This window comes from Delphinus delphis, chromosome 6, assembly GCF_949987515.2.
Source record: "Delphinus delphis chromosome 6, mDelDel1.2, whole genome shotgun sequence".
Lineage (NCBI taxonomy): Eukaryota > Metazoa > Chordata > Mammalia > Artiodactyla > Delphinidae > Delphinus > Delphinus delphis.
Window position 1 is genome coordinate 8776530 of NC_082688.1, and position 25835 is coordinate 8802364.

The 25835-nt window shown below is 42.1% G+C and overlaps 2 protein-coding genes across 4 annotated transcripts in view; both read right to left on the reverse strand.

Moving 5' to 3' along the window:
* Window positions 1-24758, reverse strand: part of RALGPS1 (Ral GEF with PH domain and SH3 binding motif 1) — a 329731-nt gene extending 304973 nt beyond the window's left edge. Inside the window, exon 1 of the mRNA XM_060014138.1 lies at window positions 24701-24758. The gene's annotated coding sequence lies outside the window, so the exon portion shown is untranslated. The remainder of the gene's footprint in view (window positions 1-24700) is intronic.
* Window positions 1-25298, reverse strand: ZBTB34 (zinc finger and BTB domain containing 34). 3 transcript variants are annotated; one of them, XM_060014141.1, is made up of 2 exons: window positions 25263-25298; window positions 1-6488 (listed from the first exon to the last, which is right to left on the reverse strand). In XM_060014141.1, the coding sequence occupies exon 2, from the start codon at window positions 6476-6478 to the stop codon at window positions 4964-4966; it is 1515 nt and encodes a 504-aa protein (XP_059870124.1). In that variant the 5' UTR covers window positions 6479-6488; window positions 25263-25298; the 3' UTR covers window positions 1-4963. The 3 variants fall into 3 exon arrangements, with proteins under 3 accessions (XP_059870124.1, XP_059870122.1, XP_059870123.1); XM_060014139.1 differs by lacking the exon at window positions 25263-25298 and adding an exon at window positions 24701-24760; XM_060014140.1 differs by lacking the exon at window positions 25263-25298 and adding an exon at window positions 6599-7056.
* Window positions 25299-25835: the final 537 nt, after the last annotated feature.

Below are 25835 nucleotides of genomic sequence, written 5' to 3' on the forward strand. Positions count from 1 at the left end.
TAGCAGCATTTTTATTTACAAACAGCAATTTCCATTGACTTTATACCATAAAAAAGCCATTTACAAGCAAGAAACAAGAATTCAGAACAAAATTAAGCAGCACTGAAGTATTCATGTCACAAATCTAAAACAAAATGAATACAAGAGTAAAATATCATTTGAATAAATAGTCTTAAATTCATGCTATAAAATAATCCTTAATGGCAAGTTACTAGTTGATACAGCATCCGCTTAGCTAGCTTCATTTACTTCATATGGTGATGAAGTGTGGAGTTGTGAGGTTACCAGTTTATATTGCAAGATAATGACACTGTGTTAAGTCATTCAAATTGCTCAACCATTTATAACGGAAAAAAATGTTAGCCCTACTAATAAAAGTGGTGAGAGAGATGGTTTTCACATTAGGAAAATGGTCATTCTCGAAGAAACCAGGTAAGTTTACCTCTTACTATACTCAGGGCAGCAACCAAAGGCTTGGGCAGCAAGTCCAAAGGTTGAATTCACAGCATACTTGTCACTGAGGGGCAGCAAGAGGTCTGTTTACTGAATCTGCTGCAAGGCTAACTCCAGGACTTGATAGAGAACTACACCAGCCCTGTCTGTGCCAGACCCAAGGGGAACCAGAGAGAAAAGGTTCTCTTGTGGGCCGAGAAGTCAAGCACTGGGCAGAAACAGTGGAAACACTCTGGCACTTACTGAAGAGACGTATGTGACGAGTGACAACCATTACAAATTTCGAACAATGTGAATGACTCTTCTGAACTTTCAGTTCAGTTGCACTGAGTAATATGAAACCTATGATTTATGAACTAGATAGTTTCATATAAAGAATTTACATAATTCCCCAATACTTTCATATATAAAATTTAATAAATAACCCTGACCAGTCTAGAAGCACCATTCAAGGGGCATGTGCCCTTGGAAAATAGTTTAGGTGTTGCATATTTGAGTCCCTTTCAGTGGAGGCTTCACAGGAAACCATTACAGAATTTAACAATAACGACGACGACGACAAAAAAAATCACAGTCACTAATGGAAAACATTGTTAAAATAAAATACATTGATTTCTTTAAAGTAAAGCTCATTCACATAGATGATGCCCTCCCAGCCCTTGTTTTGTGTTCCTGCAAATTCTTCCTAGAGTCTAGGCTGTAAAAACAAAAGTAAAAACAAAACCACACACAAAAATATGCAGGCCTATGGTCTGGGCTAGGGGAAAAACAAAGACTTGTTATAACTGCTATCATTAGAAAAGACATCTACTCATGCTCTGGAAGATTTAGAAGTTATCAATTTAGTTCTACAGTATATTCTGCTTAACAGTGAACCGACAGTATCCTTTCTGCTGTTAAAAAAAAAAAAAGAAAGAAAGAACAAACAAAAAACAAAACTGCCAAGGCAGAGCCAATTGGGAGGCTTTCCACTGACCCCAAAATTAACTTGACTTCATATACTGTATTTACAAATATAATTTCTAAATGTATTTACAGCTTTAGTAGAAATTAGAGGGTAGAGAACTGATTAGAATGAAAATAACTGTTTAAAACCACACACATTAGTAAAAGTATAAAATTCTTTGTTTTCACAGTTTGTAATAACAGGTTAAACACCTATAGAAAAGGACGCTGTCACTGTCTTCACATTGTCTACGTATTTGAGAAGGTAGCTCAAGAAGAGACTCAATTATGAACAAACCTATATGAATTCAGGATATATTTTACTGTAAAAGATTTCTTCACATATCACTTTTATCTTAATTGATTTTTGCATTTGTTATAAATGAAACATCTAACCTAAAACTGTACAGAAATAGGGACTTTGCTTTCCAAAAAGAGTCGCTCTAAGGAGTTACACAGCGGACTTCGTCTGCAGAGACGTGAAGTGAACTTCGGGGAGAGAATGTTTCTGTTCTGTGGTCACGTTAATCCTCCTGGCACATCCTCATGTGACAAGGCACAATTAATTGCTGCTGCCCGATGTGAACGGAGTTAATCTTTCACTCGCCCTGCACACTGAGAAGCACGGCAGGCAGTGCGCGCGCTCAGAGAGGCCACGCAGCTCTGTGCTGGCCCGCGTGCGGCCTCCCTCGAAGCCCTGTGGGACCTTACAGTACTGGGTTATGGCTTGAGAATTCATTCTTAACACTGCTAGCAGTGGAAAGGGTAAAGTGTTAGCAACATGAATGGGAGCAAGTGGAACTTGCAAAATGTGGAATCATGATTATTAGAGAGAAACGCAATCAATTTTCTGCCCCTTAACAGTCCCATTACAACGTCTGAACCTGAACTGTACAATCAAAGCAATGTATATTTTTGTCAAAGACAATTTTGGATAAGTCACTCTTTGGTAAACTCAAACCAGTTAAACAAATTTACAAATACAAAGAATTCCATGTAAATAAGGTTAAGACGGACACGGTGACAAGAACCAGGACATTCAAGGCGCTTGCCCCAAGTGCCGCCCCTCCTCACTTGTCTCGTTTATCACAGGATGCTCTGGAGACCTCTCAGAAGGCCCCAAGCCTGAGTGAAAAGGAGGCTCCTTCCCTGAGCCTGACCTCTCATGTCCTCGATTTGGGCGCTTCTTGTCACAAACTTAATTTGTATCACAACACAAATTTTTTGCATTTAATTCTTTGACGGAAAAAAAAAAAATCAAACTTATTCATGTAAGGAAAAAAAATCACAAACATTTACCTGAAACCCCAGAACATATTTAAGTGGGTAAACACTTGGGGTCCAGCCTCCCCTTGAGGCACACGGCTTTGACAGGAGTTGAGCAAGTGCTTCAGGGAGAGAACAGACCCCTGACTTAGGCAGTCTGACAGGAAAAGGCATACTATATACCCGGTTAGCAGAAGTCGCTCCTTGGAGCGGCAGGACTCGCGTGTGTCTGTACGTAGTAACACTGATGTGGAGAGCAGCGGCTCACGCGTGAACAGATCCCCTGTGCTGAAGAGATGCTACTGCACAGCTACCACCCCCGGGGGCGATCACACACAAGGGCCTGAATGATTTTTTCCCCAAAAAAAACCAAAAAAAAAAAAAAAAAAATCCCCAAACACCCCCCACCCCAACTCCATTCTTGGTATTTTAAGAGCCAAAAAAGCACGGAAAACCAGCAAACATCTACTTTTGTATTCCTTTAACTCCTAGCCTCTGAGGTTGGTCCGAATTTCGCTTTTGTTTTTCTCTTAGGTGGTCTGTGCTCTTCTCCCGTGGAGACACACTAGTTGTGAGTTTCAGGGCCAAGGTTCTCAAGCAGAGAGCCTGGAGTGCTGACATCTTACCGACAGCCTGCAGCACAAACTCACCACCAAACTGCTTACAACATTACTCTCTGCCGGAGTACACAGTACCAGGGCAATCTCATAAAGCCCGTTTTGTATACTAGGAGCACACGGGTGAACAAAATATAAAACTGAAGACACTTCCTCAAGTACTAATAAAACATTATCCAAATAGGACTCGGGTATGTTTTTATACAGTAATGTGTTTGCCAGCACATGCTTTTGAGGTCTTTTTTCAAGCTATAAACTCAAGAGAGGAAAAAAATTATAATTCACTTTTACCATTAGATTTCACATTTTCTACAACTATACTGACCTAAAAGATACATAACATAAAAATAGCACCACGTGACCAAAAAAATGGTGACACACAGAGATTTGGTGACACACAGAGTATCTTAGAGGGCTTTTTAACTGTTGGTTTCTTCAAGCAGGAAACACTGAGAGAGCGGGGGAGCCACGGAGGCTCTCATCAGCTCACACAATACTAAGATAGATATATTGCTTGCAATTCCCATAGAGTATATCTTTACAAAAAGTACAAATTCCAAGTTCTGCAGTTTCCCTGGGAACTGCATGTAGAAAAAGTTGCTGTGCACCTGAACTGGCTGTTTGAAAAGAGAAAGAAGAAAAAAAACCACAACACTGCTTGGAGAATTTTGTAGACAGAACTACAAATCCCTTTCCTTTAGTGCGAGTACTAACTCACGGTAGAGAGTGATTCGATTTAGTTACCTGGTATGTTTCTACAGTACGGAATGAAGGTAGATTCATAGGCCAGTAAAAACATTGAAAACCACTGCTCCTTTGGGGTTGACTAATATAACACTACTGTATGTAAAAAGGTCAGCACCACGGGTCATCCAGCTTACCTACTGGACAACTAACAAAAATTCCAAATGGTTTCCAACTAGAGTTGAATACATTTTATGGCATTTGGTTTATGTATTTGTTATGAAGCAGAGCTATGAACACTGTGATTTGCTTTGCTTGCTTTTGGACACAATGATTAATATATTTGAAAACCTATTAACATTCTTTTATAAGGGAAATAAAGGGGCAAAACCCTAACATATTAGGTAGGGGCGAGACAGAGTCAAAAGCCCTGTTCACATTGTATTAAATTATATATTCCTCTTACATTCACCTCAACCAGAATAAAATCAAATTTGAGAATGTATATATACTATATATATAATAATTGCTTTATTATATATATATATATAAAAATTGTCTAACTACCCCCTAAAAGTAATTTTAAATTAGAAAAGGTTACCCATTTGTATCAGCTGACGGCATCCCAGTCTCCCTCCATGGAAATGCACTGGTGCCAGTGCACACAATGGGGGAGTATGCCTCTTGGCAGAGAATGTAGGGTCAACCAGTTGGCATAGCTAAATCACTGGCAGGTTTTGGATGAAGAGTTCAGCCAAAGAGGAATACTGTCAGCCTGTGTTTTCCCTGGATACGCTGCCCTTCATGCTTTGAGCTCCTTGAGGGAGGGAGGGCGGGGGAAAGGATAAACACAATGAAGTGTTCCTTCCAGAAACCTTAGAAAAACTGCCAAGAGACCAAGAGATTTCCAGATGGTTGGGAAAACCAAAGGTTACAACAAAGCAAATCACAAACAGGCGTTGATTAATGTGCTTTGTGGGGTGCACTTCTTTACCATCTTAATCAGGAGCATCAGACACCGTGTGAATTTCCATCCGGGAATCTAGGGCCATCTCTGAGGCCGACGCATCATTTTCTAGTTTCTGTTCCACATACACATCTGTTCTCTCAGGGGACTCGATGCGACTCCTGACTTCAGCTATGCCAGGGTGGTTTTTCCGCAGGTGCTGGTTGAGGGTACCTTGGAATGGAAAGCACTTCCCGCAGATCTCACAGCGGAATGGTTTATCGTCGGTATGGCCCCGGATGTGGTACTCCAGCTGGTCCTTCCGCGTGTACTTCTTCCCGCAGAACTTGCACACAAAGGGGGTGATTCCCATATGGAGTCGCATGTGCCTGTCAAGGCTTCCCTTCTGGTTGAAGGACTTTCCACAGTAAATACAGATCAACCTCTCATTGTACGGGTACCAGTGACCTCTTGCACTCCTCTCCCGGGGGCTGCTCTCAAACCCGGGGTTATTCATCATAGCTTCACTGTCGGAACCCTGCACCAAGCCCTGCAGATCACTGTGCAGATGGACAGACAGAGCCCGCTTCTGGCGGGCACGACCTCCTCGGAAACAGCTCAGCATGGATCTGGATGGGCTGGAATTGCTCAAACTTCCAAAAGCTTCAGCTACGCCGGCTGGCTGTGAAGCTGCCTGGGAGTAAGAGTAGGCGTGCTGGAGCACAGAACCATAGGAGCCCACATTCACGGCCACAACTTGTTCCCCATCAACCATCTCGGTGTGGTAGCCATCGTCTCCCAGGGAGGAGCTGTCGGAACAGCTGGGACGGTCAGACTTTTCCATCTTCACTTTCACTTCAGTGATCTGGCTCTCCCTCCCCAGCAGGTCCCCTTGCTCATGGTCCCCCTCGATCTGAATCTCGTACTCAGAGACGCTCCCACTGCTCCCTCGGTCCGAGTGCCCTTCCTCCTGTACACGGCTGCGCAAGGCTTTGCTGGGTGTCGTCTCCATCCGAAGATCACTGCTTGTGGTAGGCTGCCGTACCTGAGAGCAGTATGGAGGGGAGATCTCCACCGGGTTGGCAAAGTAGCTGCTGTCTTTAACTCCATTACGACTCTCTGGAGTCTCTTCCGCACCGACGGTCACAGAGTCCACATCTCCAACACTGATTTTTGAATGGATGCTCTCTAGGATCTGCGTGCACTTGTCAATGACACACTGCATCTGAAGAAAGCTAGCTGCAGTCAGAAAACTGACAACATCCTTCAGCTGCAAGGACATTCTTCCAGTGTAACAAAATGAAAGCAACTGTTCAAACACATTGGGATTTTTAATCACTGATATTGACAAGCCACTCATGGTACTTAATGCTGAATGGTCCCGGAAGTAGGGGGAGCTGGCCGCAAGGACTGCTTTGTGGGCTCGGAACGGCTGACCCTGAATGTGGACGATGATGTCACATAGTTTCCCTTGCAGGCGGAGCTCGTTTAGCTGGCTCAGAACGGTGCTGCTGTACTCGGGCACATCAAACTGAATAAAACTGCTGCTGTCCATTTCTACTGACATGAAGCGTAATCTGAGGAAAGAGAGAGTTTCATAATTCGCCAGTGACTCCTCACTAAGTACAAGTGGCATAAACACAGCCTTGCAAAAATACCACCACCCCCTCCATTGTAGCTACTATACCTCCTAGGGTCCGCCTGAGCATTTCTTTTCTCCTCTTACTTATTTTCAGTCTTTCATGCCTTGGTTAATTCACCTAAAGATAAATAACCTAATGATCCATTAGCCAAGTCTCCTAATTACCTGACATACATCTTGATCAAAGTAAAACATGTAACATACAGTAGAGCCATTTTAGCTCTAGCTGAGAACTTGGTATCCTTTTAAGAAATATATTTTTCTGTTTCACCTACCTTTGAGGATTTGAAGTACTCTGTAAAACAGAAGTAAATTCATTTAAAAAAATGCTCTGCCTTATTTGTATATTTCCAATTGGTATTTTGCAAGTATACAGCACACTGGATACTGAGTGGAGCTTAAACCTTTTTAGAGTTTGAGTTGTTGTCTTGATGTGCATTTTTTCCCCTTCAGCTCTACACACATTTACATCCTTTTGGGTTGGTAATTCATAGCGCAATGCTCGGCCGCCTTCAGTGAAGAGTTTTTAGACAGGAGGATCAAGAAGAGTGACGGACACGTCAGGAGTGCATCGTCCTCGGCTAGTGCTCACACTGCTGGCGTGCTCAGGACAGGCTGGCTGCCCTCTGCCTAGAGCCCACAGCCCTGATCACTCAAAACTACAGAACGGTGTAGAGCCCAGGCTGCATTCTCTGACCAAAACAACAAAATTAGATCTCACATTTATATTTTTGTTTTTAAAACCCAACCAATAGGGCTTCCCTGGTGGCGCAGTGGTTGAGAGTCCACCTGCCGATGCAGGGGACACGGGTTCGTGCCGCGGTCCGGGAAGATCCCACATGCCTCAGAGCGGCTGGGCCCGTGAGCCATGGCCGCTGAGCCTGTGCATCTGGAGCCTGTGCTCCGCAGCGGGAGAGGCCACAACGGTGAGAGGCCTGTGTACCGCAAAAAAAAACCAAAACAAACAAACAAACAAAAAAACCCAATCAAGAGAAATTTAAACACCTCCTGAATAAGCACTGAATCAAAAAGAAAATCAATAAGGAATAGAGCTATTTAGAAAATAAGAAAACTCACATCAAATCTGCAGTACGGGTTTAGGAATGAAGTTTACTTATATCTTCAACTTACCTAACAATGCATCCAAAAAGAGATGGACAGATATGTGATAAAGCAAACAAAATAAAATGTTAACAAGTGTAGAGTCTAGATTGAGTATACAGGTGTTTATTGTAAAATTCAACTTTTGGGTATGTTTGAAATTTTTCACAATGAAATGCTGGGGTTCTGAACTAACAAATTTTAACAATGTCAGTGCCTTAAAAATTTTTATCATTAAACAATAAAGAATAAAAATAAATGAAATCACTTATGAGGTCAGAAAAGGAACAAACTAAACCCAAAGAAAACAAAAATGTAATTAATACAGAACAGTATTTAATCACAAAGTTTTAAAATTTAAGACAAGACAATGTGCAACGAAATCTAAAACTTTTGCAGAAAAAGATCAATCAGTGTGATGATAAATCACATCAGAATTTTTCTTAACCACCTCAGAATTTATTAAAACATTTTAGTTAGAGAGGAACCCTGTGCCATTATTTATCCTAGATTTATGATTGAAATCAATTTGAAATCCAAGTGGAATGGACATATTTTTAGGATAACATAAATTGGCAGAATTAAAAAGAAACAGAAGTGCCAAAGCACAAATGATCCTCAGGCCATTCACACTGTTCTAGATGCATGCTAAAATATTTAAAGCATCTCAGTTCGTATGGCATAAGTCTGACATTAGAATATGGCAAACAGCATAAAGACCGTCAACTTTACCTACGTAGAGACTTCACTAAACAGACTTACTTTAATATCCTAAAGGAAATACTAGCAAATATAACCTATTAAAAGAATAATATATTATGATCAAATGTAAGAATGGCTATATGTTAGGACATACACAAATGTAATCTGCAACCTCAATAAGTCAAAGGAGAAAAACCATATGGCCAAATCAATTCTATGCCAAAAATGCATTTTAAAAAGTTACTTTCAAAGTAAGGATAAAAATACTTAATAAGCTAAGAATAGAACAATATTTTCCTAATATAATAGCATCTACTGCAAACTAATGGCAACATCACCCTTAAAAAGGAAATATACCTACATTCCCCAAAATGTATTTAGTAGAACACAAGCCCCGAGCTCAATATCCCTACCTCCTAGGAATTAAAAAACATATTAGCATACTAACCCATCTGCAAAGTCCTACAGGCTAGAATTCTATTTAACTCAGCAGTTTGCAAACTCATTTAACCATGAAACTCTTCTCTCAAGGTACACATATTAATATTCCAAAGAATTAGTGTTCCCTGGCACACTCTATGGTAAACACTTTTGTAAAGGAATTCCTGCTAGTGCCTGGAAGGCTACAAGGTTGTCTGCCCATCACTTCTTTTACTTAACGTTGTTCTTGAAATTCCAGCCAAAGAAAAAAGGCAAGAGAAAATTAAGGCATATAGCCTTTAGAAAAGAGGTGGTGAAATTATCATCCAAGGGAGATATGACTATTTATACAGAAAACACAAAAGAATTGCTTGAAAAAAATCTGTTAGAATCAGGATGTAATAAGTGAAGGATTTAAAAAATTATTATTCATAAAAAACCGGTTAGGTAAGCTAATGACAAGTTACAGCCAACAATATTAACATAAACTATAAAATACCTGGGGGATAAACAAAAAATTGGATCTACAAGAAGAAAACTATAACACTTTAATAAGGACAAAAACATGCATAAACAGAGACACATATCCTGCTTCTGGTAGGAAAATTTGACACTATCAAGATGGACATGTTCCCCGCAAGTTAGTTTATAAATATAATGCAGCCCAATGGAGTATTTTCTTCGAAACTTGACAAAATGATTTTAAAATTCATCTAGAACACTGCCGTCCAATAGAAATACAACACAAGCCATGTGTGTAATGTTTTCTAGCAGTTATATTGTTTAAAAGGAAAAATATAAAATTTAACTCAATATATCTAAAACATTATCATTTCAACATTAGAAAGTTATTAATGAGATATTTTATATTCTTTTTTTTCATACTAAGTCACCAGTATTTTCACAACACTCTTGGAATTTCATGCCTGTCATATCAGGTCTTTAAAATGTGATGTGTATTTTGCATTTACAGCACGTCTCAATCTGGAATAACTACATTTCAAGTGCTCAGTAGCCCCGTGTGAGCAATGGCCACCATACTGGACATTAGATCTAGAAGAAGAAATACTGAAAAAATTTTAGAAAAAGAAAAATACAGCCAAACATATAGATGTCAAAATGTATGAGTAGGCTATAATTCATTCATTTCGTAAATATATACTGAGAGTCTTCCGTATGCCTGGCACTACAGCTCCAAGTAAGCTACAATTCTCTTGTTGTAAATTGTGATAAGAGCTATGAGATCTTTCATAACGGAGGAGTGGTCAGAGAAGGCCATTTGAACAAATGATATCTCAACTGAGACCTAAAGGATGATAAAGGTTAGCCAAATATTGGGGGGTAGGGGGGGTGCTGCAGGGAAAGTTCCAATTTTCCAGACAGAAGGAATCACATGCACAAAGAGATGAGAGCCCAAGTCAGGAAGGAAGGAAATATTGGAGCACTGTGGCACAGCTGGGACAAGGAGCAAGGGCAGAGGCCACAGGAGGCTGTCAAGTAGATAGAAATCAGACCAGGATGGGCCTTTGGGGGCCATTTTCAATCAGTGAAAAAGGAAGATTTCTGGAAATAGATGCTGCTTGGATAATATGAATAAATAATAATAAAGTTAGATCCCTTCTTCACAACATACCCAAAAATAACTTCAAGAGAAGACATTTCTGAGCACACAAAGGCAGACACCAGAAGAAGAAAGGGAGATTTAACTATTTAAGTAAAACTTTTATACCTCTAAAAAATATCTTTTACCAAAAAACAAAAAGAGACAAATTATGAAAAATATAACATCTATGGCAGGGAAGTATAAAACTCTTACAAATCAATAAAAGCCAAATGTAACAACTGAAAAGTGAACAAAGAATATGAACAGATGCTAAAAAAAAAAAAATTTAAATTGCCTTTAAACATAGGGATAAAATGCTTAACGACTTCATCAATAAACCAAAATATAAAAATTAACACAAGACACAATTGTTCTTTCTCAAATCGCCCAGGCTTAAAAACGCAACCCAGCTGGCAGTGTTATAGGAAGAGGGGTGCTCTCACATACTTCTGGTAGGCAAATACAACAAAAGCCTTAAAATGGGAATTTCTCTCAACTCAGCACTCTGTGTTGTAAAAACAAAATCATGAATATAGGCACAAAAATTTATCCATAACTACATTCAATTACAAAGCAAACAATGGAAACAACCTGAATGTCCAACAATAAGGGAATTATTAAAGTATGATACAGCTATATACTGAATACAGTATCATCACTAAAATGACGTTAAAGAATTCAAAGTTAGTTCCACAAAATGTAAGTTAGTTCCCATGAGAGCAGGAATTTTTATCTGTTATATTAACTATGTGCCAGATAACTGCCTGGCACATGGTGGACACTCAATAAATATTTGATGAATAAATATTTAAGAACACAGCAAGAAATCAGATCAACTGCAAATGAACAAGAGGGATCTTTATGGGTGATGGAAATGGTCTAAAACTGAATTACGGTGATAGTTTGACAACTTTTTTTTTTTTTTTTTTTGCGGTACGCAGGACTCTCACTGTTGTGGCCTCTCTCGTTGCGGAGCACAGGCTCCAGACGCGCAGGCTCAGCGGCCATGGCTCACGGGCCCAGCCGCTCTGCGGCATGTGGGATCTTCCCAGACCGGGGCACGAACCCGCGTCCCCTGCATCGGCAGGTGGACTCTCAACCACTGCGCCACCAGGGAAGCCCTTGACAACTTTTTAAGTTTACTAAAAGTCACTGCATTTTATACTTAAGATGGGTCAATTTTATATGTAAGTTATATACCTCAACAAAGCTGTTAAAAAATCAGGTAATCACAGAATATACAGAATGATATTTCTAAAAGTATATATGTATTTACAAATATGAAATATACATAGAGATAATATTAAAGAATTATACAAAATATTTACATTAATGTGAGAGTAAAGATGTTTTATCTTTCTTCTTTGTATTTTTCAAATTTCTATAGTGAACATGTATTACTTGGAATGACAAAAATATATGTATTTTTAAATCCCTACTAGATGATAATTTGACATAGACACTGCTGGTGAGTATAAAATGGTACAAATACTTTGGAGGGCATTTCAGTAGTATCCAGAAAAATTACAAACGATCCCCCATGACTGAGCAATTTCAACTCTAGGAATTTATTACAGGACAGCTCATAACAAAAGATTGGAAACAAACTAAATTCTCATCAAGAGGAGCCTGGCTAATAAATTATGGTATGTCCATACTAAAGACTATTATACCACCAGAAAAAATGAATAAGGAAGCTCTTTTCATACTGGTATGAAACAATCACCATGATATATTGCTAAATGAAAAAGCTGAGATGCAGAGCAGTATATATGCTATTTGTATAAAGCACTATGAAAACATATACACCTCACTGTGTCAATATATTCATATATAAATATTAGCAAAATATTTCTGGAATGATGCACAAAAACAAATAGCCTCTTGGGACAGGGATGAGGTAGTTGGAAGGCCCATTAGCTTTCAGTGAATCATTTTGAACTCTTAAAATTTCTAAACTATGTGAATGTATTACTTATTAAAAATAAGTAACATTAAAAAAATTTAAGGCACCTCATCTAGTTTTTAAGAGATAAGAAAAGATCCTAATATAACCATCAGAAGCATTAATTTGGAGTCAGATATGGATTCAAATGATACCTGCTTTCCATTTGTAAAACCTTGGGCAAGGTACTTCATAACCTTTCCAAGTCTCAGTTTTTTGTTTTTTTGTTTTTTTTTTTTTGCGGTACGCGGGCCTCTCACTGTTGTGGCCTCTCCCATTGCGGAGCACAGGCTCTGGACACGCAGGCTCAGCAGCCATGGCTCACGGGCCCAGTCGCTCCGCGGCACGTGGGATCCTCCCAGACCGGGGCACGAACCCGTGTCCCCTGCATTGGCAGGCGGACTCTCAACCACTGCGCCACCAGGAAAGCCCAGTTTTTTTGTTTTTAATGGTAGTATCAATAGCAATAGTCTTTGCCTTATGGGTTGTTATAAGGAATTCATGTAGGAAGCACTTAGCACAATGGTTGCTTGGCACGTGGCAATCAAGGTTAGCTATTAGAGACTTTTTTTAGGTGGACAGGATGGTGTAACAAACAGAACTGGCTTTGAAGTTAGACTTGGATATGAATCCTGGTTGTGCCACTTTCTAATAAAAATAGTAACAATGAACATTTAAATAGTTACGTGACCTTAGACAAGTCCATCAACCTTGATCTCTGTATCTAGAACATGACTAGAACAGCCCAACATGACTGTTGGAGTAGTTGAATGAGGGAAATTCATGCAATGAATGTGTATAATAGCTTACATATAATGAGTACCTATCTTGTGCTAAACACCTTACACAGATTAATTAATTTGATTCTCTTATCAACTCTGTTAGGGGAATACTATGATTGCTGCCATCTTATAGATGAAGACTCTGAAGAAAAGAAGTTAAGACACTTGCCAAAGGTCCCGCAGTTAACAGATGAACTTAGTCTGGCTCCAGGGGTCATGCTCATAACTGCACCAGACTGCCGTCTAGAAGCACAGAAACTGCCTGGCACCTGCCAAGTGGTCAAATGTTACCTATTCATTACAGCATTTTCGGGACACAAGGATGTGTAAATAGTGACTTTTGGAATTAAAGGGCAAAAGAAAGGTGGATTCAGCTTTTTAAAGGTACAGAGTCCTGGGCAAAAACCAGTAGAAAAAGGAAAACAAAAAAGCATTTCTGAAATAGTCTGTAAAACTGAAAATAGCTCCACAATGAGGTGTCTTCCTCCTTTGTGTGGCTTTTTATCTTCTTCTCAGAAAAAAGTACAGAACTACACTGGAAAGAAAATCACTGAAGAGAAAAATGAAAGACCATGATTAACACCTAAGGAGGAATTCCATTTTTCTGCAAAATGAGAAAGGAAGTGCTCCATTCTCCTCTCCTTGACACTGACGCGTCCTCTCGGCAGTGACAATGAGATTCAGAGACTCCTGCCTAAAGCTGCTAACAAGCAACACTCTCGAATAAGAGGCTTCTCAGAGACTGACACACAGGGAATTTACAGGTAACTGAAGTCCTAGTCACAGAAAAGGAGTAAAAGGCATAATTAATCACAATTCCACACCCAGACCTGACATCAGGTCCAGCGGTCCTGAAGCAAAGGAAGCCAGAACCTCTCACAGACACATCAGTTCCAACAGAACCCTCCACTCCTCTGCAATTTTCCAGCATGGGCTAATCACTGGTTCCTCGAGGGTCTTGATTTCTCCCTTGAATGGAATGTCAGTGGGCCTACACCAAAGTTAGATCAATGTTTAATTTTATCTTTAAAATAAAATATATGCATATGGTCAAACTTCAAACTATCGTACAGAAAAATATAAAATGGATAGCAAAATTCTTCTCCAGTGCCTCTCAATCACTGGAAAGAGTTTTTGGGTGTTCTTTCAGAGAAAATTATAAACATATATCAGCATAAACTGTTCTGTACTCTGCTTTTTAAAAATGTATTTAAAGGGTAAGCTGGGATGAAGTGAGAGAATGGCATGGACTTATATATACTACCAAATGTAAAATAGATAGCTAGTGGGAAGCAGCTGCATAGCACAGGGAGATCAGCTCAGTGCTTTGCGACCACCTAGAGGGGTGGGATAGGGAGGGTGGGAGGGAGACGCAAGAGGGAGGGGATGTGGGGATATATGTTTATGTATAGCTGATTCACTTTGTTATAAAGCAGAAACTAACACACCATTGTAAAGCAATTACACTCCAATACAGATGTTAAAAAAAAAAAAGTATTTAATATACCTTAAAATCTTTCCACAGCAGCACAAGCTCATCTACTTCATTCTCTTTTCTGATTTCATAGTATTCCATGAAATTCATATAAATGAATTTCATATGTGCCACCATGTCTTCAATACTTAATCAGTCCCCAGGTGATACCAAAAGCAGGAAACCATTTAAATAGTCATAGTAGTTCCTCCTAGCAGAGGGGCTACTGCGTTAGTTTTTCACATCCATCGATAATGCCAACTTACCTCCCAAAAGGTGGCAGCAACTGTCCCTTCACCAACAGCACGTGAAGTGCCTGTACCCCCGTAACTGCTAATAATGAATATTGAACTTTTTCACCTTTGCCACACTGACAGGTTAAAAGTGGTATCTCACTGTTTTGCTGTGATTTAATTATAAATGGGGTTGATCATCTTTTCTCATCTTCAATGGTAATTTGTCTAAGTTTGTCTTCGAACTGCCTACCCATATCCTTTGCCCATATCTGACTCTCTATTGAACTGTCAGAGTTCTTTGCAAATTAAGAAAACGAGCCTTTTGTCCAATGTGCTGCAAGTATTAGATTTAACTGCAATCACTAAATGACATACTGACTGGGAATTTATTTTTCTACATTTATAGGGTATGTTCAATTTCAATCTCTTACGTGCACAAAACCAAAGGGAACTCAAAGATAAATAAGAGTCCCAGTCTTGCAGTTTGATACAGGCTTACTGCAGATTCCTCCCAACTCAGAGAGAGATGGGAATGGAGTTCATTTTTGATAATGCAGAGAAGTGATTTATATTAGTTTTTCATTTAGACTAAGTTTGCAGCTGCTTCAGAAAACAATAATGAATTTGATTATTCCACTCACTAAAGACATCAGAATCAGTATTCTTTAATTCAGCAGATTAATCACAGGTCTTTCTGTCCCACTATATCAATAGTAAACAAAAAAAATCCCCAAACTAGACATTTACATTGCTATATTTTAATTAAAAACAAGTATATATAAACTGGATATTTTTCTTCAATACCATTAATACTTATTTTAACAATACTCATTCTGGTTTTGTTTGTTAAAACTATACTTTGGATAACAATGTGAAATACTTCTTTTTAAAACATATACAAAGAGGATATTAGTTGAAATGGTCTCTGGGAAGTTCAAAATTGTCAGCTCCCCGATTTCTTCATAACGCTCTTCTGCTCATTCAACCAATGGACACACAAACTTTCTGCTCTCCAATTTCTTTAACTGGAGAATGCTTTCACCCCTCGGGAAGCAGCTCTCACCTCACACACAGCCTCTGCCACAGTCAGCTGATGAGACTGCCACCATCGGTCTCAACAGTGGGTTCTGGGAAGGACCACCTCGGACGTGGGCAGTCCTGACATTCGTCCAGCCACCTCCACACCAGCCTCAGCAACTGCCCAAGGGGATCACTGTCACCTTCCACCACACTCCTTAGCCTTCCCCCCTTACTTGGAAAAGCCCATCATCATCATCATCATCATCATCATCAATTACAATATTTACTGAATGCTCGACACATGCTAGGCATGTCGTAAAGGCCTTATATGTATTATTCATACATATGTATGAGTTCTCTTGACCTTCCACCAGAAGGCAGGTACGATTACCCTCCCTTGAGAGGTGAGGAAACTGAGGCTCCAAGAGGCTAACTTAACTTCTTCAGGGCTGTTGCAAAGTCTGGCCATCTAGACCCCTACACAATAACCCCTTATCCTTGTTTAATTTGCCCAAGGGGAGTAGCTGGACCAGTAAGGGAGGCAGGAGAGTTGAGGGAAAGGCAGGAGGAAACGAAAGCTTGCCCTAGGTTACCTCCCTGCCCTAGGGTGGTGGCCAGGGAAAGGGACAGTGACAGGTGACAACCTCCTACCACTGCCCAGGGCTCTTACTCCTTCCTCTGTAGGGAGGAAGGAGATGAAGAAAGGCAAAAGGGAGCATTTTAGTAACATCCATCGAACTTACAAGCGCACATGCCCTGTGCATGAGTAATCTCAGCTCTAGGGATTTACCATAGAACCCTCTTTCAAGATCAAAATCTCCCTTTTTTCTAGATCTAAGTCACCGGTAGAAGGAAGGGTTATGATCAGAAAAAAGTCCCAGGTGGCCCTCCAGCTGCAGTATATTATGCCTTCCATATTCACAGCTTTTACTCCCGCTTCCCCGTCAGAGCCCTGCATCCTGGCTGATTTTACCTGCTTTAAATAAACAGCTATCTTCATACGCTAAAGCCTCTATTCATTAGAAACCACCGACCTAGGGCTCAAGTAAGTGGTCCTTTTGGTGTTCGAGGGTGAAAGTCACAGAGAGCAGATGCTGCCAAGACACAGGTTCAGCCCAAGTTCAAGAGAATTCAAAGCAGCACTGAGACTGGCATTTAAAAAGCAACAGCAGACTGTGAGGGGCTATCCAGGACTGACCAAGTAGCGAGGAAGCCAGGTCTGAAAGCACTGAGGACAGCAGCAAGGCCAGCACAGGCCAGAGCAAGACAGAACCGTGAGGAGTGAAGAGCGACCAGGTTCGGGAAGAGCACAGCCACATGCTGGGGAGTTCAGGCAGACTGGGCAACCAGAGAAGGGAGGCCACTCACACAGCGAGGCAGTGTGGGCACGAGCCACAGGGGAAAGGTGCTGTCCCCTAAATACCATACAAGCCAGCCTGGGATACTCGACCCACAGACTTGAAGTGCGAAGTGAAGGAGAAGGGTCCTGGAAATAAACATGCATGCATGCTCTGAAAAGAAAACTAAGATCTGATACAAGACCATATGACAACAAGGCTTAGCAAGTAAAGCTGCTTGAAATCTTTGCAAGCTTCCACCCAAAAAAAGCTACAGAACATATGACCACACCCAGGCATCAGGACAAGACGCTGTTCTGAAACGCTACAAACAAGGGAATGATACCCCCTAATCCAGATTCCAAAGCTCACCAAGAATAAATACATTTGACCTGAAGGAGCTTTAAAAAAGTCACACTTCATAAAGACAGGGAAACCAGCTGACCATAATCTAAGAGACAAGGCTGATCCTGGGAAGGGTGGCCAGACGCCAGTTCATCGCCACTCTGTTCCTCCTCTCACCTGGCTCCTCCCACTGAGTTTGAGCAAATGAGGCAAAAAGGTAGTGAGTGCTCTTCTATATGACCACTATAGGTTCACATAAAATAAAATGCCCGATTAATGGAAATTACAGCTCCCTAAGTTTTCAAAGGTGCTGCATATTTAACAATTTCTTATAAAGCACCAGGGAATGTAAGGAGGGTCCTATTATTTTCCACTTAATGTCATTATAGTCTTCTGACACTATTTTTAAAAGACTTAACTATCACCAAAAAATAACTAAAAGAAAGCATGGGTGAATTTATTTATAGTAATGTCATAGAGGTCTCTGCAAGCATGACATTAAGTCCCAGAAGCCACAAAGGACAAATACATTTGACAACATAGAAATATATAATATAAAAAATCCACCCTCCAAGCAGAAAGATAAACGACATATTGAGGGAAAGTACGTGCACATTTGACAAAGGGCTATATTATAACTCAAACAGATTTGGACTGACACACAAAATCCTATGGAAGAAGGTGCAAAAGATATTAACAGTTCAAAGAAAAAGTGATCAAAAACATATGAAAAGATGTTTAGCTTTATTCACGATCAAGTCATGTGAATTACAAAAAGAAAAAATGAGATACCATTCGTAACCCATCAGACCTGCACACATTTTAAAAGTGTGCAGGTGTAATCCTGAGGGATAATCTGGTAATATCAATTAAGATGTAAAAAGCATTCATCGTTTGGCCCACAATTAACTATTAAGAATTAAGCTTACAAATACACAGTACTTACAATAGCTTATCAGGATATGTATGTCCACTGAGCACTTTTATTTGCTATAGCAAAAAAAAAAAGAGGGAAACGAGCTCAAAATCCAGAGAAGACTTGTTCAAAAAAACAAAACAAAACAAAACAAAAAAACCAATCAACAATGAAACACTACCCAGCCATTAAGAAGAATAAATAGACCTGTATCCTTCGACATGGAAAAGAGCTCTAATATTTAGCCAAAATCAGCAAGCCATAGAAAAATCTGTATGTATATATGTGATTCACTTTATGTACTTTTCTTAAAAGAACAAGTATATACTGCTGTATCCATTCTGGAAGGAATCCCATGAAACCATTAATGTTGGTGACTTTCGGGAATGAGGACTACAGACTGGGGAAAGGGAAGGGAAACAGACTTTTATACTTTTTGAATTTTTTTATCATATAGCTGTATTATTCTCACTAAAAGTTCTTTTAAGACATGGTATAGGGTTTTTCCTAAAAATATATAATTTTTAAAACCAAGGAATCTAGGGAAAGATAGGCTGCAAATGGGTAATTATTGTATCAAGCAGACAATTATAGAGGCAGAAACAAAGAACTATGAGAGCAATGACAAGACTGATTACTTTTGACCAAAGAGAATTTTTTTTAATCAAAGAGAATAAATAAAATCTTCATGGTGGAAGTAATATTTGAACAGGACTTTGCATTTCAAATGGAACAGAAAGAACACTTCAGGCAGAGGAATGGCAGAAGCAAAGAACACTGGAGTGAAAATGTATGGTGTCTGGGGTAGTGGCCAGGGCCCAGGTACAAGGAGCGATGAGGGAAAGAGGAATGCCACAGTGGGAACGTGGACGGCCTTGAATACGAGACTGGAAATCTCAAACTGGATTCCGGTGGCAGCCAATTTGAACACGAGTCCAAAGAAGGACTCAACAGGGCTTGGAGACGGAGGGATGCTATCCACTCTGGAAGTTAGTTCCACCTCAGACAAGCTGAGTTTAGGCTGCCCACTGGGCCTCTGAACAGAGTTGTCCAATAGGCACAATTTGGGAGTAATCAAAAATTGTACTAGCCAAGGATGAATGTGGTAACATGCGGTTACTAAAAGGGAAAACAGAAAACACAGTTGAGAACAGAAGGAACAGTTATTTGCTCCTACTGTAACATGCTCACGAAAGAGGAAACATGCACACCTAGCCCTCTCCTTAAGGCACCGTTTCACTGACTAATAAAATTCTGCATCGTGCCTTTTGTTAAGCTGTAAGGAAACCAAACAGTGAAAACCAGAACCTAGACTAGTGCCATCTTCCCACACTGCAAATCCATTCTAAAGAGAACCTAAAGATGAGAAAAGACACTTAAATGTCATCTGGGCAAAACACCCACATGGGCCTTGAAATCCCCTCTACAAAATCCTTGGTCTTAAACCCTGGAACTGTTTCCCAGTAATGACAACCAGAGCAAAAGTAAAAGTGTAAAACCTAAGCAAATGTGATGTGCTGATTCTTGAGCCTCCCGTGCTGCTGAGCTCACACCCTCAGTGGTGAGCTCTCTGAGGGCAGGGACTGTGTGCCCAGAGCCTAGCAGTGTGTCTGGCAGAGAGAGGCTCTCAGCAACCTAAACCAAGCTTGTGGCTCAAAATCCATGACTGCCACCATGGCGGCACCCTCAGCTTTCAACTTTTCCTGCTGAACACCCGAGAGACGTAGGATCTTCTCACCAGCAGGAAAAATCTAGCAAGGTGGTTCACTCCCATCTAACCCATAAACACTCTAATTTGCTCCACTTCATTTAAAAATACCCTGCGACACTTCCAAGAAAGGAAAGCAAGGTTACAAATTTGGAAGTTGTTTAAGGCACCAGGAAGTACCCATTATTCTCCATCAAGATGCTCATGATTCCAAACCCAGATCTGCACCTGCTGGCTTCAGTCACTTGCTGATACTGGAGACACAACTCAAGCTAGACTTTCTCTATCAGGCACTGAAGACCTGAAGATCCCTTATCATTCCCAAACAAAAAGTCATTAACAAGACCGCTGAATGGAAGCACTGGGGACAACAGGCATGGTGACAGCAGTCACAAGGATACAAAAATAACTTTCTTAGGTATTTCTGCCTGGGTCTAGAGAAAAACTAAAATTGAGCTGTCATGAAATACAATCTAATCCTTCAGAAAGCAGCAGCCGAATAACACCAGGCCTGCATGAAACATTCTGGTGCCGCTGAAACCCAATGCAAGAAAAAAATAAATAAAATGGCATTCCGTGATGGATATTCATGAAGTACTCATCCTAATTTAAAAGAAAACAAGTCTAGAGTTCTTACTGCATTAATTCATGTGAGCCTGAAAGAACATTTTTATCCAAACTGTTAGATTTCCTACCAAGGCGTTAACATTCTCCAAGTCTGCTCAGATACAATAATTCTGAGAGTGCGGTTTCGTTTGACAGTGGAGACTGTCTTTCAGTCAGTGCAAAACATCAGAAGCTTCTTCTGAGCTTTCCTAGCAGAGCAGGAATGGACTCTTTAACCTGACTGGCAGTAACAGTTACTGAGCTCCAACTGCGTTCTGTACACTAAGTAAGCTCTCTACCTGCTCACTGAATCTTCATGACAACACTATGAGATAGACACGGCAGCTATCCCCATTCTACAGATGAGAAAACACTCAGAGAGACTAAGAACCTTTCCCAAACTCATTAATGACTGGCTGAGCCAGGATTTGAACCTGGATTTGACAGTCTTCAGAGCCAGAATTCTTATCTCCCGTAAGAATAAGATTTTAATCCAGGCACAGTGGTGAGAAGTAGGGGTTTTATTGGTGCTAGTGTCTTACTGATCACCTTTGAGTGGAAAAAAAATTTCTCATTTAAGGGTGTATCATTACACCAACACAGTGATAATTAAGGGGTTACAATTCCTTGTACTTTGCAGCCATTTCTCTGCATAATGTCCATTCTTCTTACTTCTGTCTATGAAGTGGGCAATTAGATGCTTAAAATCCTATCATGAAATAGAAAGATTTGTTTCAGTTAAAGGAATGAATAAGCTTTCTTAAGGCAAAGAACTCAAAAAAGTCAAGGAGTAGCATCTTATCTGCTTACTGCTGGCATTTCAGGGGACACCAGACCTGGGAAATATATTAAGTCCCACCTCGAAAGATAAAAGGATTCGAAAAGCTCACCTTGAATTGCTTTCTTCCATGAAGTTTTCCATGCCATCAATACAACCAGAAAATAACCATTAGAAATTAAACTGCCTTCAGTTGATGACCTTCACTAAGCTAAATTCAGCAGTTTGTCAGCTACAAAACATTAAACGGACACAATTAAGAAGTTTGAAAACCATTAAGCAGAATTTAAACTAGAGAAAGATGAAAATTAATGGGAATAAAACATAATGACACATTATAGATTTGTGATACTGACATTTTTGACAAGTGCTTCAGCTGGAAGGTAAAAGTAGGATCCACAGACATGTAGAAATACACAGCTCAGTAAATACACCGAGGTTCGGCAGCCTATCATTTCTCCACCTTGATAAATTTACACCTAATAATGATGATGATGATGATGAAAATGTAAATATTAAGCAGTTACTAGGTGCTATAAACTTTGCTACCTCCTTCATATACTTTTTTTCACTTTAAAACTCACAAAACCCTAGGAAATGGATTTTATTATCCCCATACTACAAATGAGAAAACAGAGGATCAGAGACATTATATAAATTGTCCAAGTTCACATGGCTAGTAAGTAGCCTTGCTGGGATTCAAACCCAGACTGGTCTGATTCCAAAGCTGATGTACTTTCCCCACAGCCTCCAACTGAAGAATTACATGATGTTTTCCTTTCCCATAATCAAGAGTAAACATTTTAATGTTTCAAAGATTCATTTTATGTTATCTGCACTCGAAGAATGAAAGCTGAAAACATCCACCTTGAATGGCAGCATTAGACGTAAATGATATATGACAGAGAAAACTGATAACTAATAAAAGCTTCTCCTTTAAAAAGGGGCGGTTCAAAAAAATTTAAGTCATTTACCAACAAAAATTAGGAAGTATTTGCATACCTATTACAAAAGCCCAGCTACAGTATTAGATATTACAAGGGCTGCAAGAGAAGTATTAAGACAAAATGCCCTCAAAAAAAACACCCACTTCAGCTGGGACAAGAGCAAGTTCAGTAACCGAGGAACAAGTGCTGAATCCTGTGCTTTAGATTCTGAGTGCCACAAAGGCATGGGGGTAGGGCAGTCAGGGAACACCCTCTGGAGGAAGTATATCTTCAGCAGGGGCTTGAAGGAAGTGAAATGGAGAATTTACACAGAGGAGAAGAAAAAGGAGGCCAGGACTTCAGAAGGGGGAACAAGAGGCGCAACGCCCTCGAAGCAGTCACAAACTCACTTCTGCAGGAGACAGTCGGGGAGGAGAAGCAGCAAATAAGGTCCAAGAAGGTGAGGAGAGCCTTGAAAAGACACGGCGGGCACTGACTGGATGCAGTGTGGCAGGCAGAGGATGTACTCAGCTTTGAATAGTGGTATAAATACCTGTGGCCTTTTAGCTGATCTCCTGGCCCCCAGCCTCTCCCCTCCCCTCCTGTAAATGATCATGAGCCACCCCTAGTCTCTTGCCTCTCACCACTGCCTTTAGAATAGTTTCAACTTTGGCCTAGTGTTCAAGTTCTTTCAGAAACTAGCCCAGCCAATCTTTCCTTATTCCCTTCCTTTAAGCACCCTTCTCTACAAGGAAACTGGTCTATTCACTAACTCCACGGGATCACTGGGTCTGATTCTTCTTTTCCTATCAGAGTCCTACTCATCCTTTAACAGCCAGCTCAAACCCCACCCCCTCACTAAAGCCTTTCCTGACCACTTGGCCTATAGTAACCTCCATCTCTCCTTCCTCTTAATTCTACAGCACACAGGCTTGTCTCATCAATTACCTTTCCACAGGTAAAGTCTCAGCACCCAGTGTAAAGCTGCTTGGAGGCTGGAAGTGTGCCTCCTACGACTTTACCCCACCACATGGAACAGCATCTTGACATTTAATAAGCAAGCAAACACTCAACTCTTTTTTTGACTTCCTATATTAAGTTTAGCATTAGCATAAAGGAAGGATGGGAGAGGTGGGGGGACTTCTGAAGTCAGAGACTAGCTAAGAAGCTGCTGCGATAATCCAGATGTGAGGTAAAGAGGGCCTGACTAGGGAACAAAGAGAAAATGGGCAGATATAAACAACAAAAAAAAATTTTGCACGCAAAAACTCAGCAGGATGTGATTGACTACTACTAGGAACAAAAGCAAGGAATGAATTAGGATAAGGTTAGGTTTAGAAACGCTTCTTGGATTCATTTTAAACCCTGTCTGAAAACAAGTGTATTAAGCGGCTAAAAAGTCCACATTTGCAAAAAGTCTTCGGTGAAGCTGCCCAGTATCTTGAACCAGGGACAGCCATTCCAATTTCAGACATACACAGAATGGTAGAGCTGGAAGGGTCTTTAGAGAGCTTATCTAAAACCCTCACTGATCAGGTGGGGAAACTGAGACCCAGCATGGAAAAGGCTTGCTGAAAGCCTCAAGACTGAGACTCCCAGACTATTCATGCCCCAAGGCACAGCCGCCTAGCCTAGAAGGACACTGTTTACACACCCAGGCCAGCCCAGCCCTCCGTAATGGCAGGACCGTCTGAGGGCGAGAGTGACCATGGAGACGTCCAGGGCCAAGCAGGACGCGCCGCCGCCTGTTTACCTGGAGAAAAGCCGTGGCGTGGGGCAAGAGCTCGGTTGCAGCCACCAGCAGGGCCGACCCCGCGGCCCGGCCCGGCTCTCCCGGGGACTTAACCATCCGGCCTCCCCGTACAAAGGGGGAGCGCCCCCGGGGCCGAGGGGCCCGGAAGCAGGGGATCCCGAGACGCCCGGGCGGAGGCTGGGGAGCCCGGGGCAGCTGGCCGAGCGCTGCCCTCAGACCCGCCAGCAGCGCCCGGACTCCGGGGCCAAGCAGGGTTGGCCCCTTGGGGGCGCGCGCCGGACCAGAGCAGGTGCCCAGAGCGTCCGGACCCCGCCCGGCCTCGGCTCCAACCCGCACCACCCGCCCACCCGCCGGCCCGCGGGGCTGACCAGGCGCGGAGGCTCCCGCCCCGCCGCGCCCAGAGGGAACCGGACAGCGGCCAGGGGCTGCCACCGACTCCGCTGGCTCCGCCCGCGCCTCGCCCGCCGCCCACCGCCCCCCGCCGGCGCGCCTCACCTGCGGAGAGCGCCGCGCTCACATCGCCCGCCCGCGGCGCCCCCTCCGCCGCCGCCGGCGCCAGGCCCGTCCCCGCCGCTCCGGCTGCCGCCCCAGCCCGCGCCCCCCGCCCCCGGAAGCGCTTCTCGGCCCCGCCCCCTCAGCGCCGGCACTTCCGGGCAGGCGCGGACCGGGGTGTTGGCGACGCGGGACTGGCCTCTCTCCGGGACTCCGAGTCCGGGATCCCGCTCGGGCTGTGTCCGGGAGTCTCGCCGCGGACGAATGGGCGAGCGGCAGCCTTGGTCCCGACTCCGGGAGGGAGCGGCGGCAGCTCCGCGCATCACGGCCTCCCGCCCGCCTTCTCCTCGGCTCCCCCTGCTGGCGGGAGGAGGGCTGCTCCGCGGGGCGCGCCCGGGGCTCCCGGAGCGGAATGGGTGAGAGGCCAGGACTTTCGACTTGCCATCACCCGGGGCCTGCACCCACCGTGCGCCCAGCCTTCCGCTTCCGAGACCCTCGCCCTCACAGCCCTTCGGATGCTTGCCCCTCACCCAGGCTGCACAGCAGTTACCTGTGCGGTGGTTACCTTGCCAGACAGGGTCACCTAACTTAGGACCTTGGGCAGATTCCCTCTCCCTCAAAGCCGAGATAAAAATAACGAACTTGGGGATGTGAAACTCCTGTCACAGACCAAGTCTCGAAAAAAATGTGCATGTCCAGATCCTTGGAGGCACCCAATCTTGACACTCGGGTGGGAGTGGGAGCCTCGCTCAGCATTTTCCTCTCTGTTTCAGGCGAATTTAACACCCTTTGAAGACCTTCCCTTTACATTTTGGTGGACTCCTGCGAAGTTGTGGCAGAAGTTTATTTTCCTTTTTCTGACTTTGTAATAAAAATAAACTAGGAGTCAAAGATATCAGCTCCTCTTCAAGTTAGAAAGCTGAGACTTCACCTCATCCTCCGCAAGCGGGAACGCTCTCCAGGCTCCGTCCAGTACTCACCTTACAATAACAAGGGCCACCTTTTGTTGGACACTGGGCAGGGCGCTGTGTAGACACTTTATAGACATGACCTCCTTTAATATACAACCCCAGGACTGTTAATATCCCCATTTTATCAAGGAGTGAACTGAGGTTCAGAGACGTTAAGTGTCATCTAA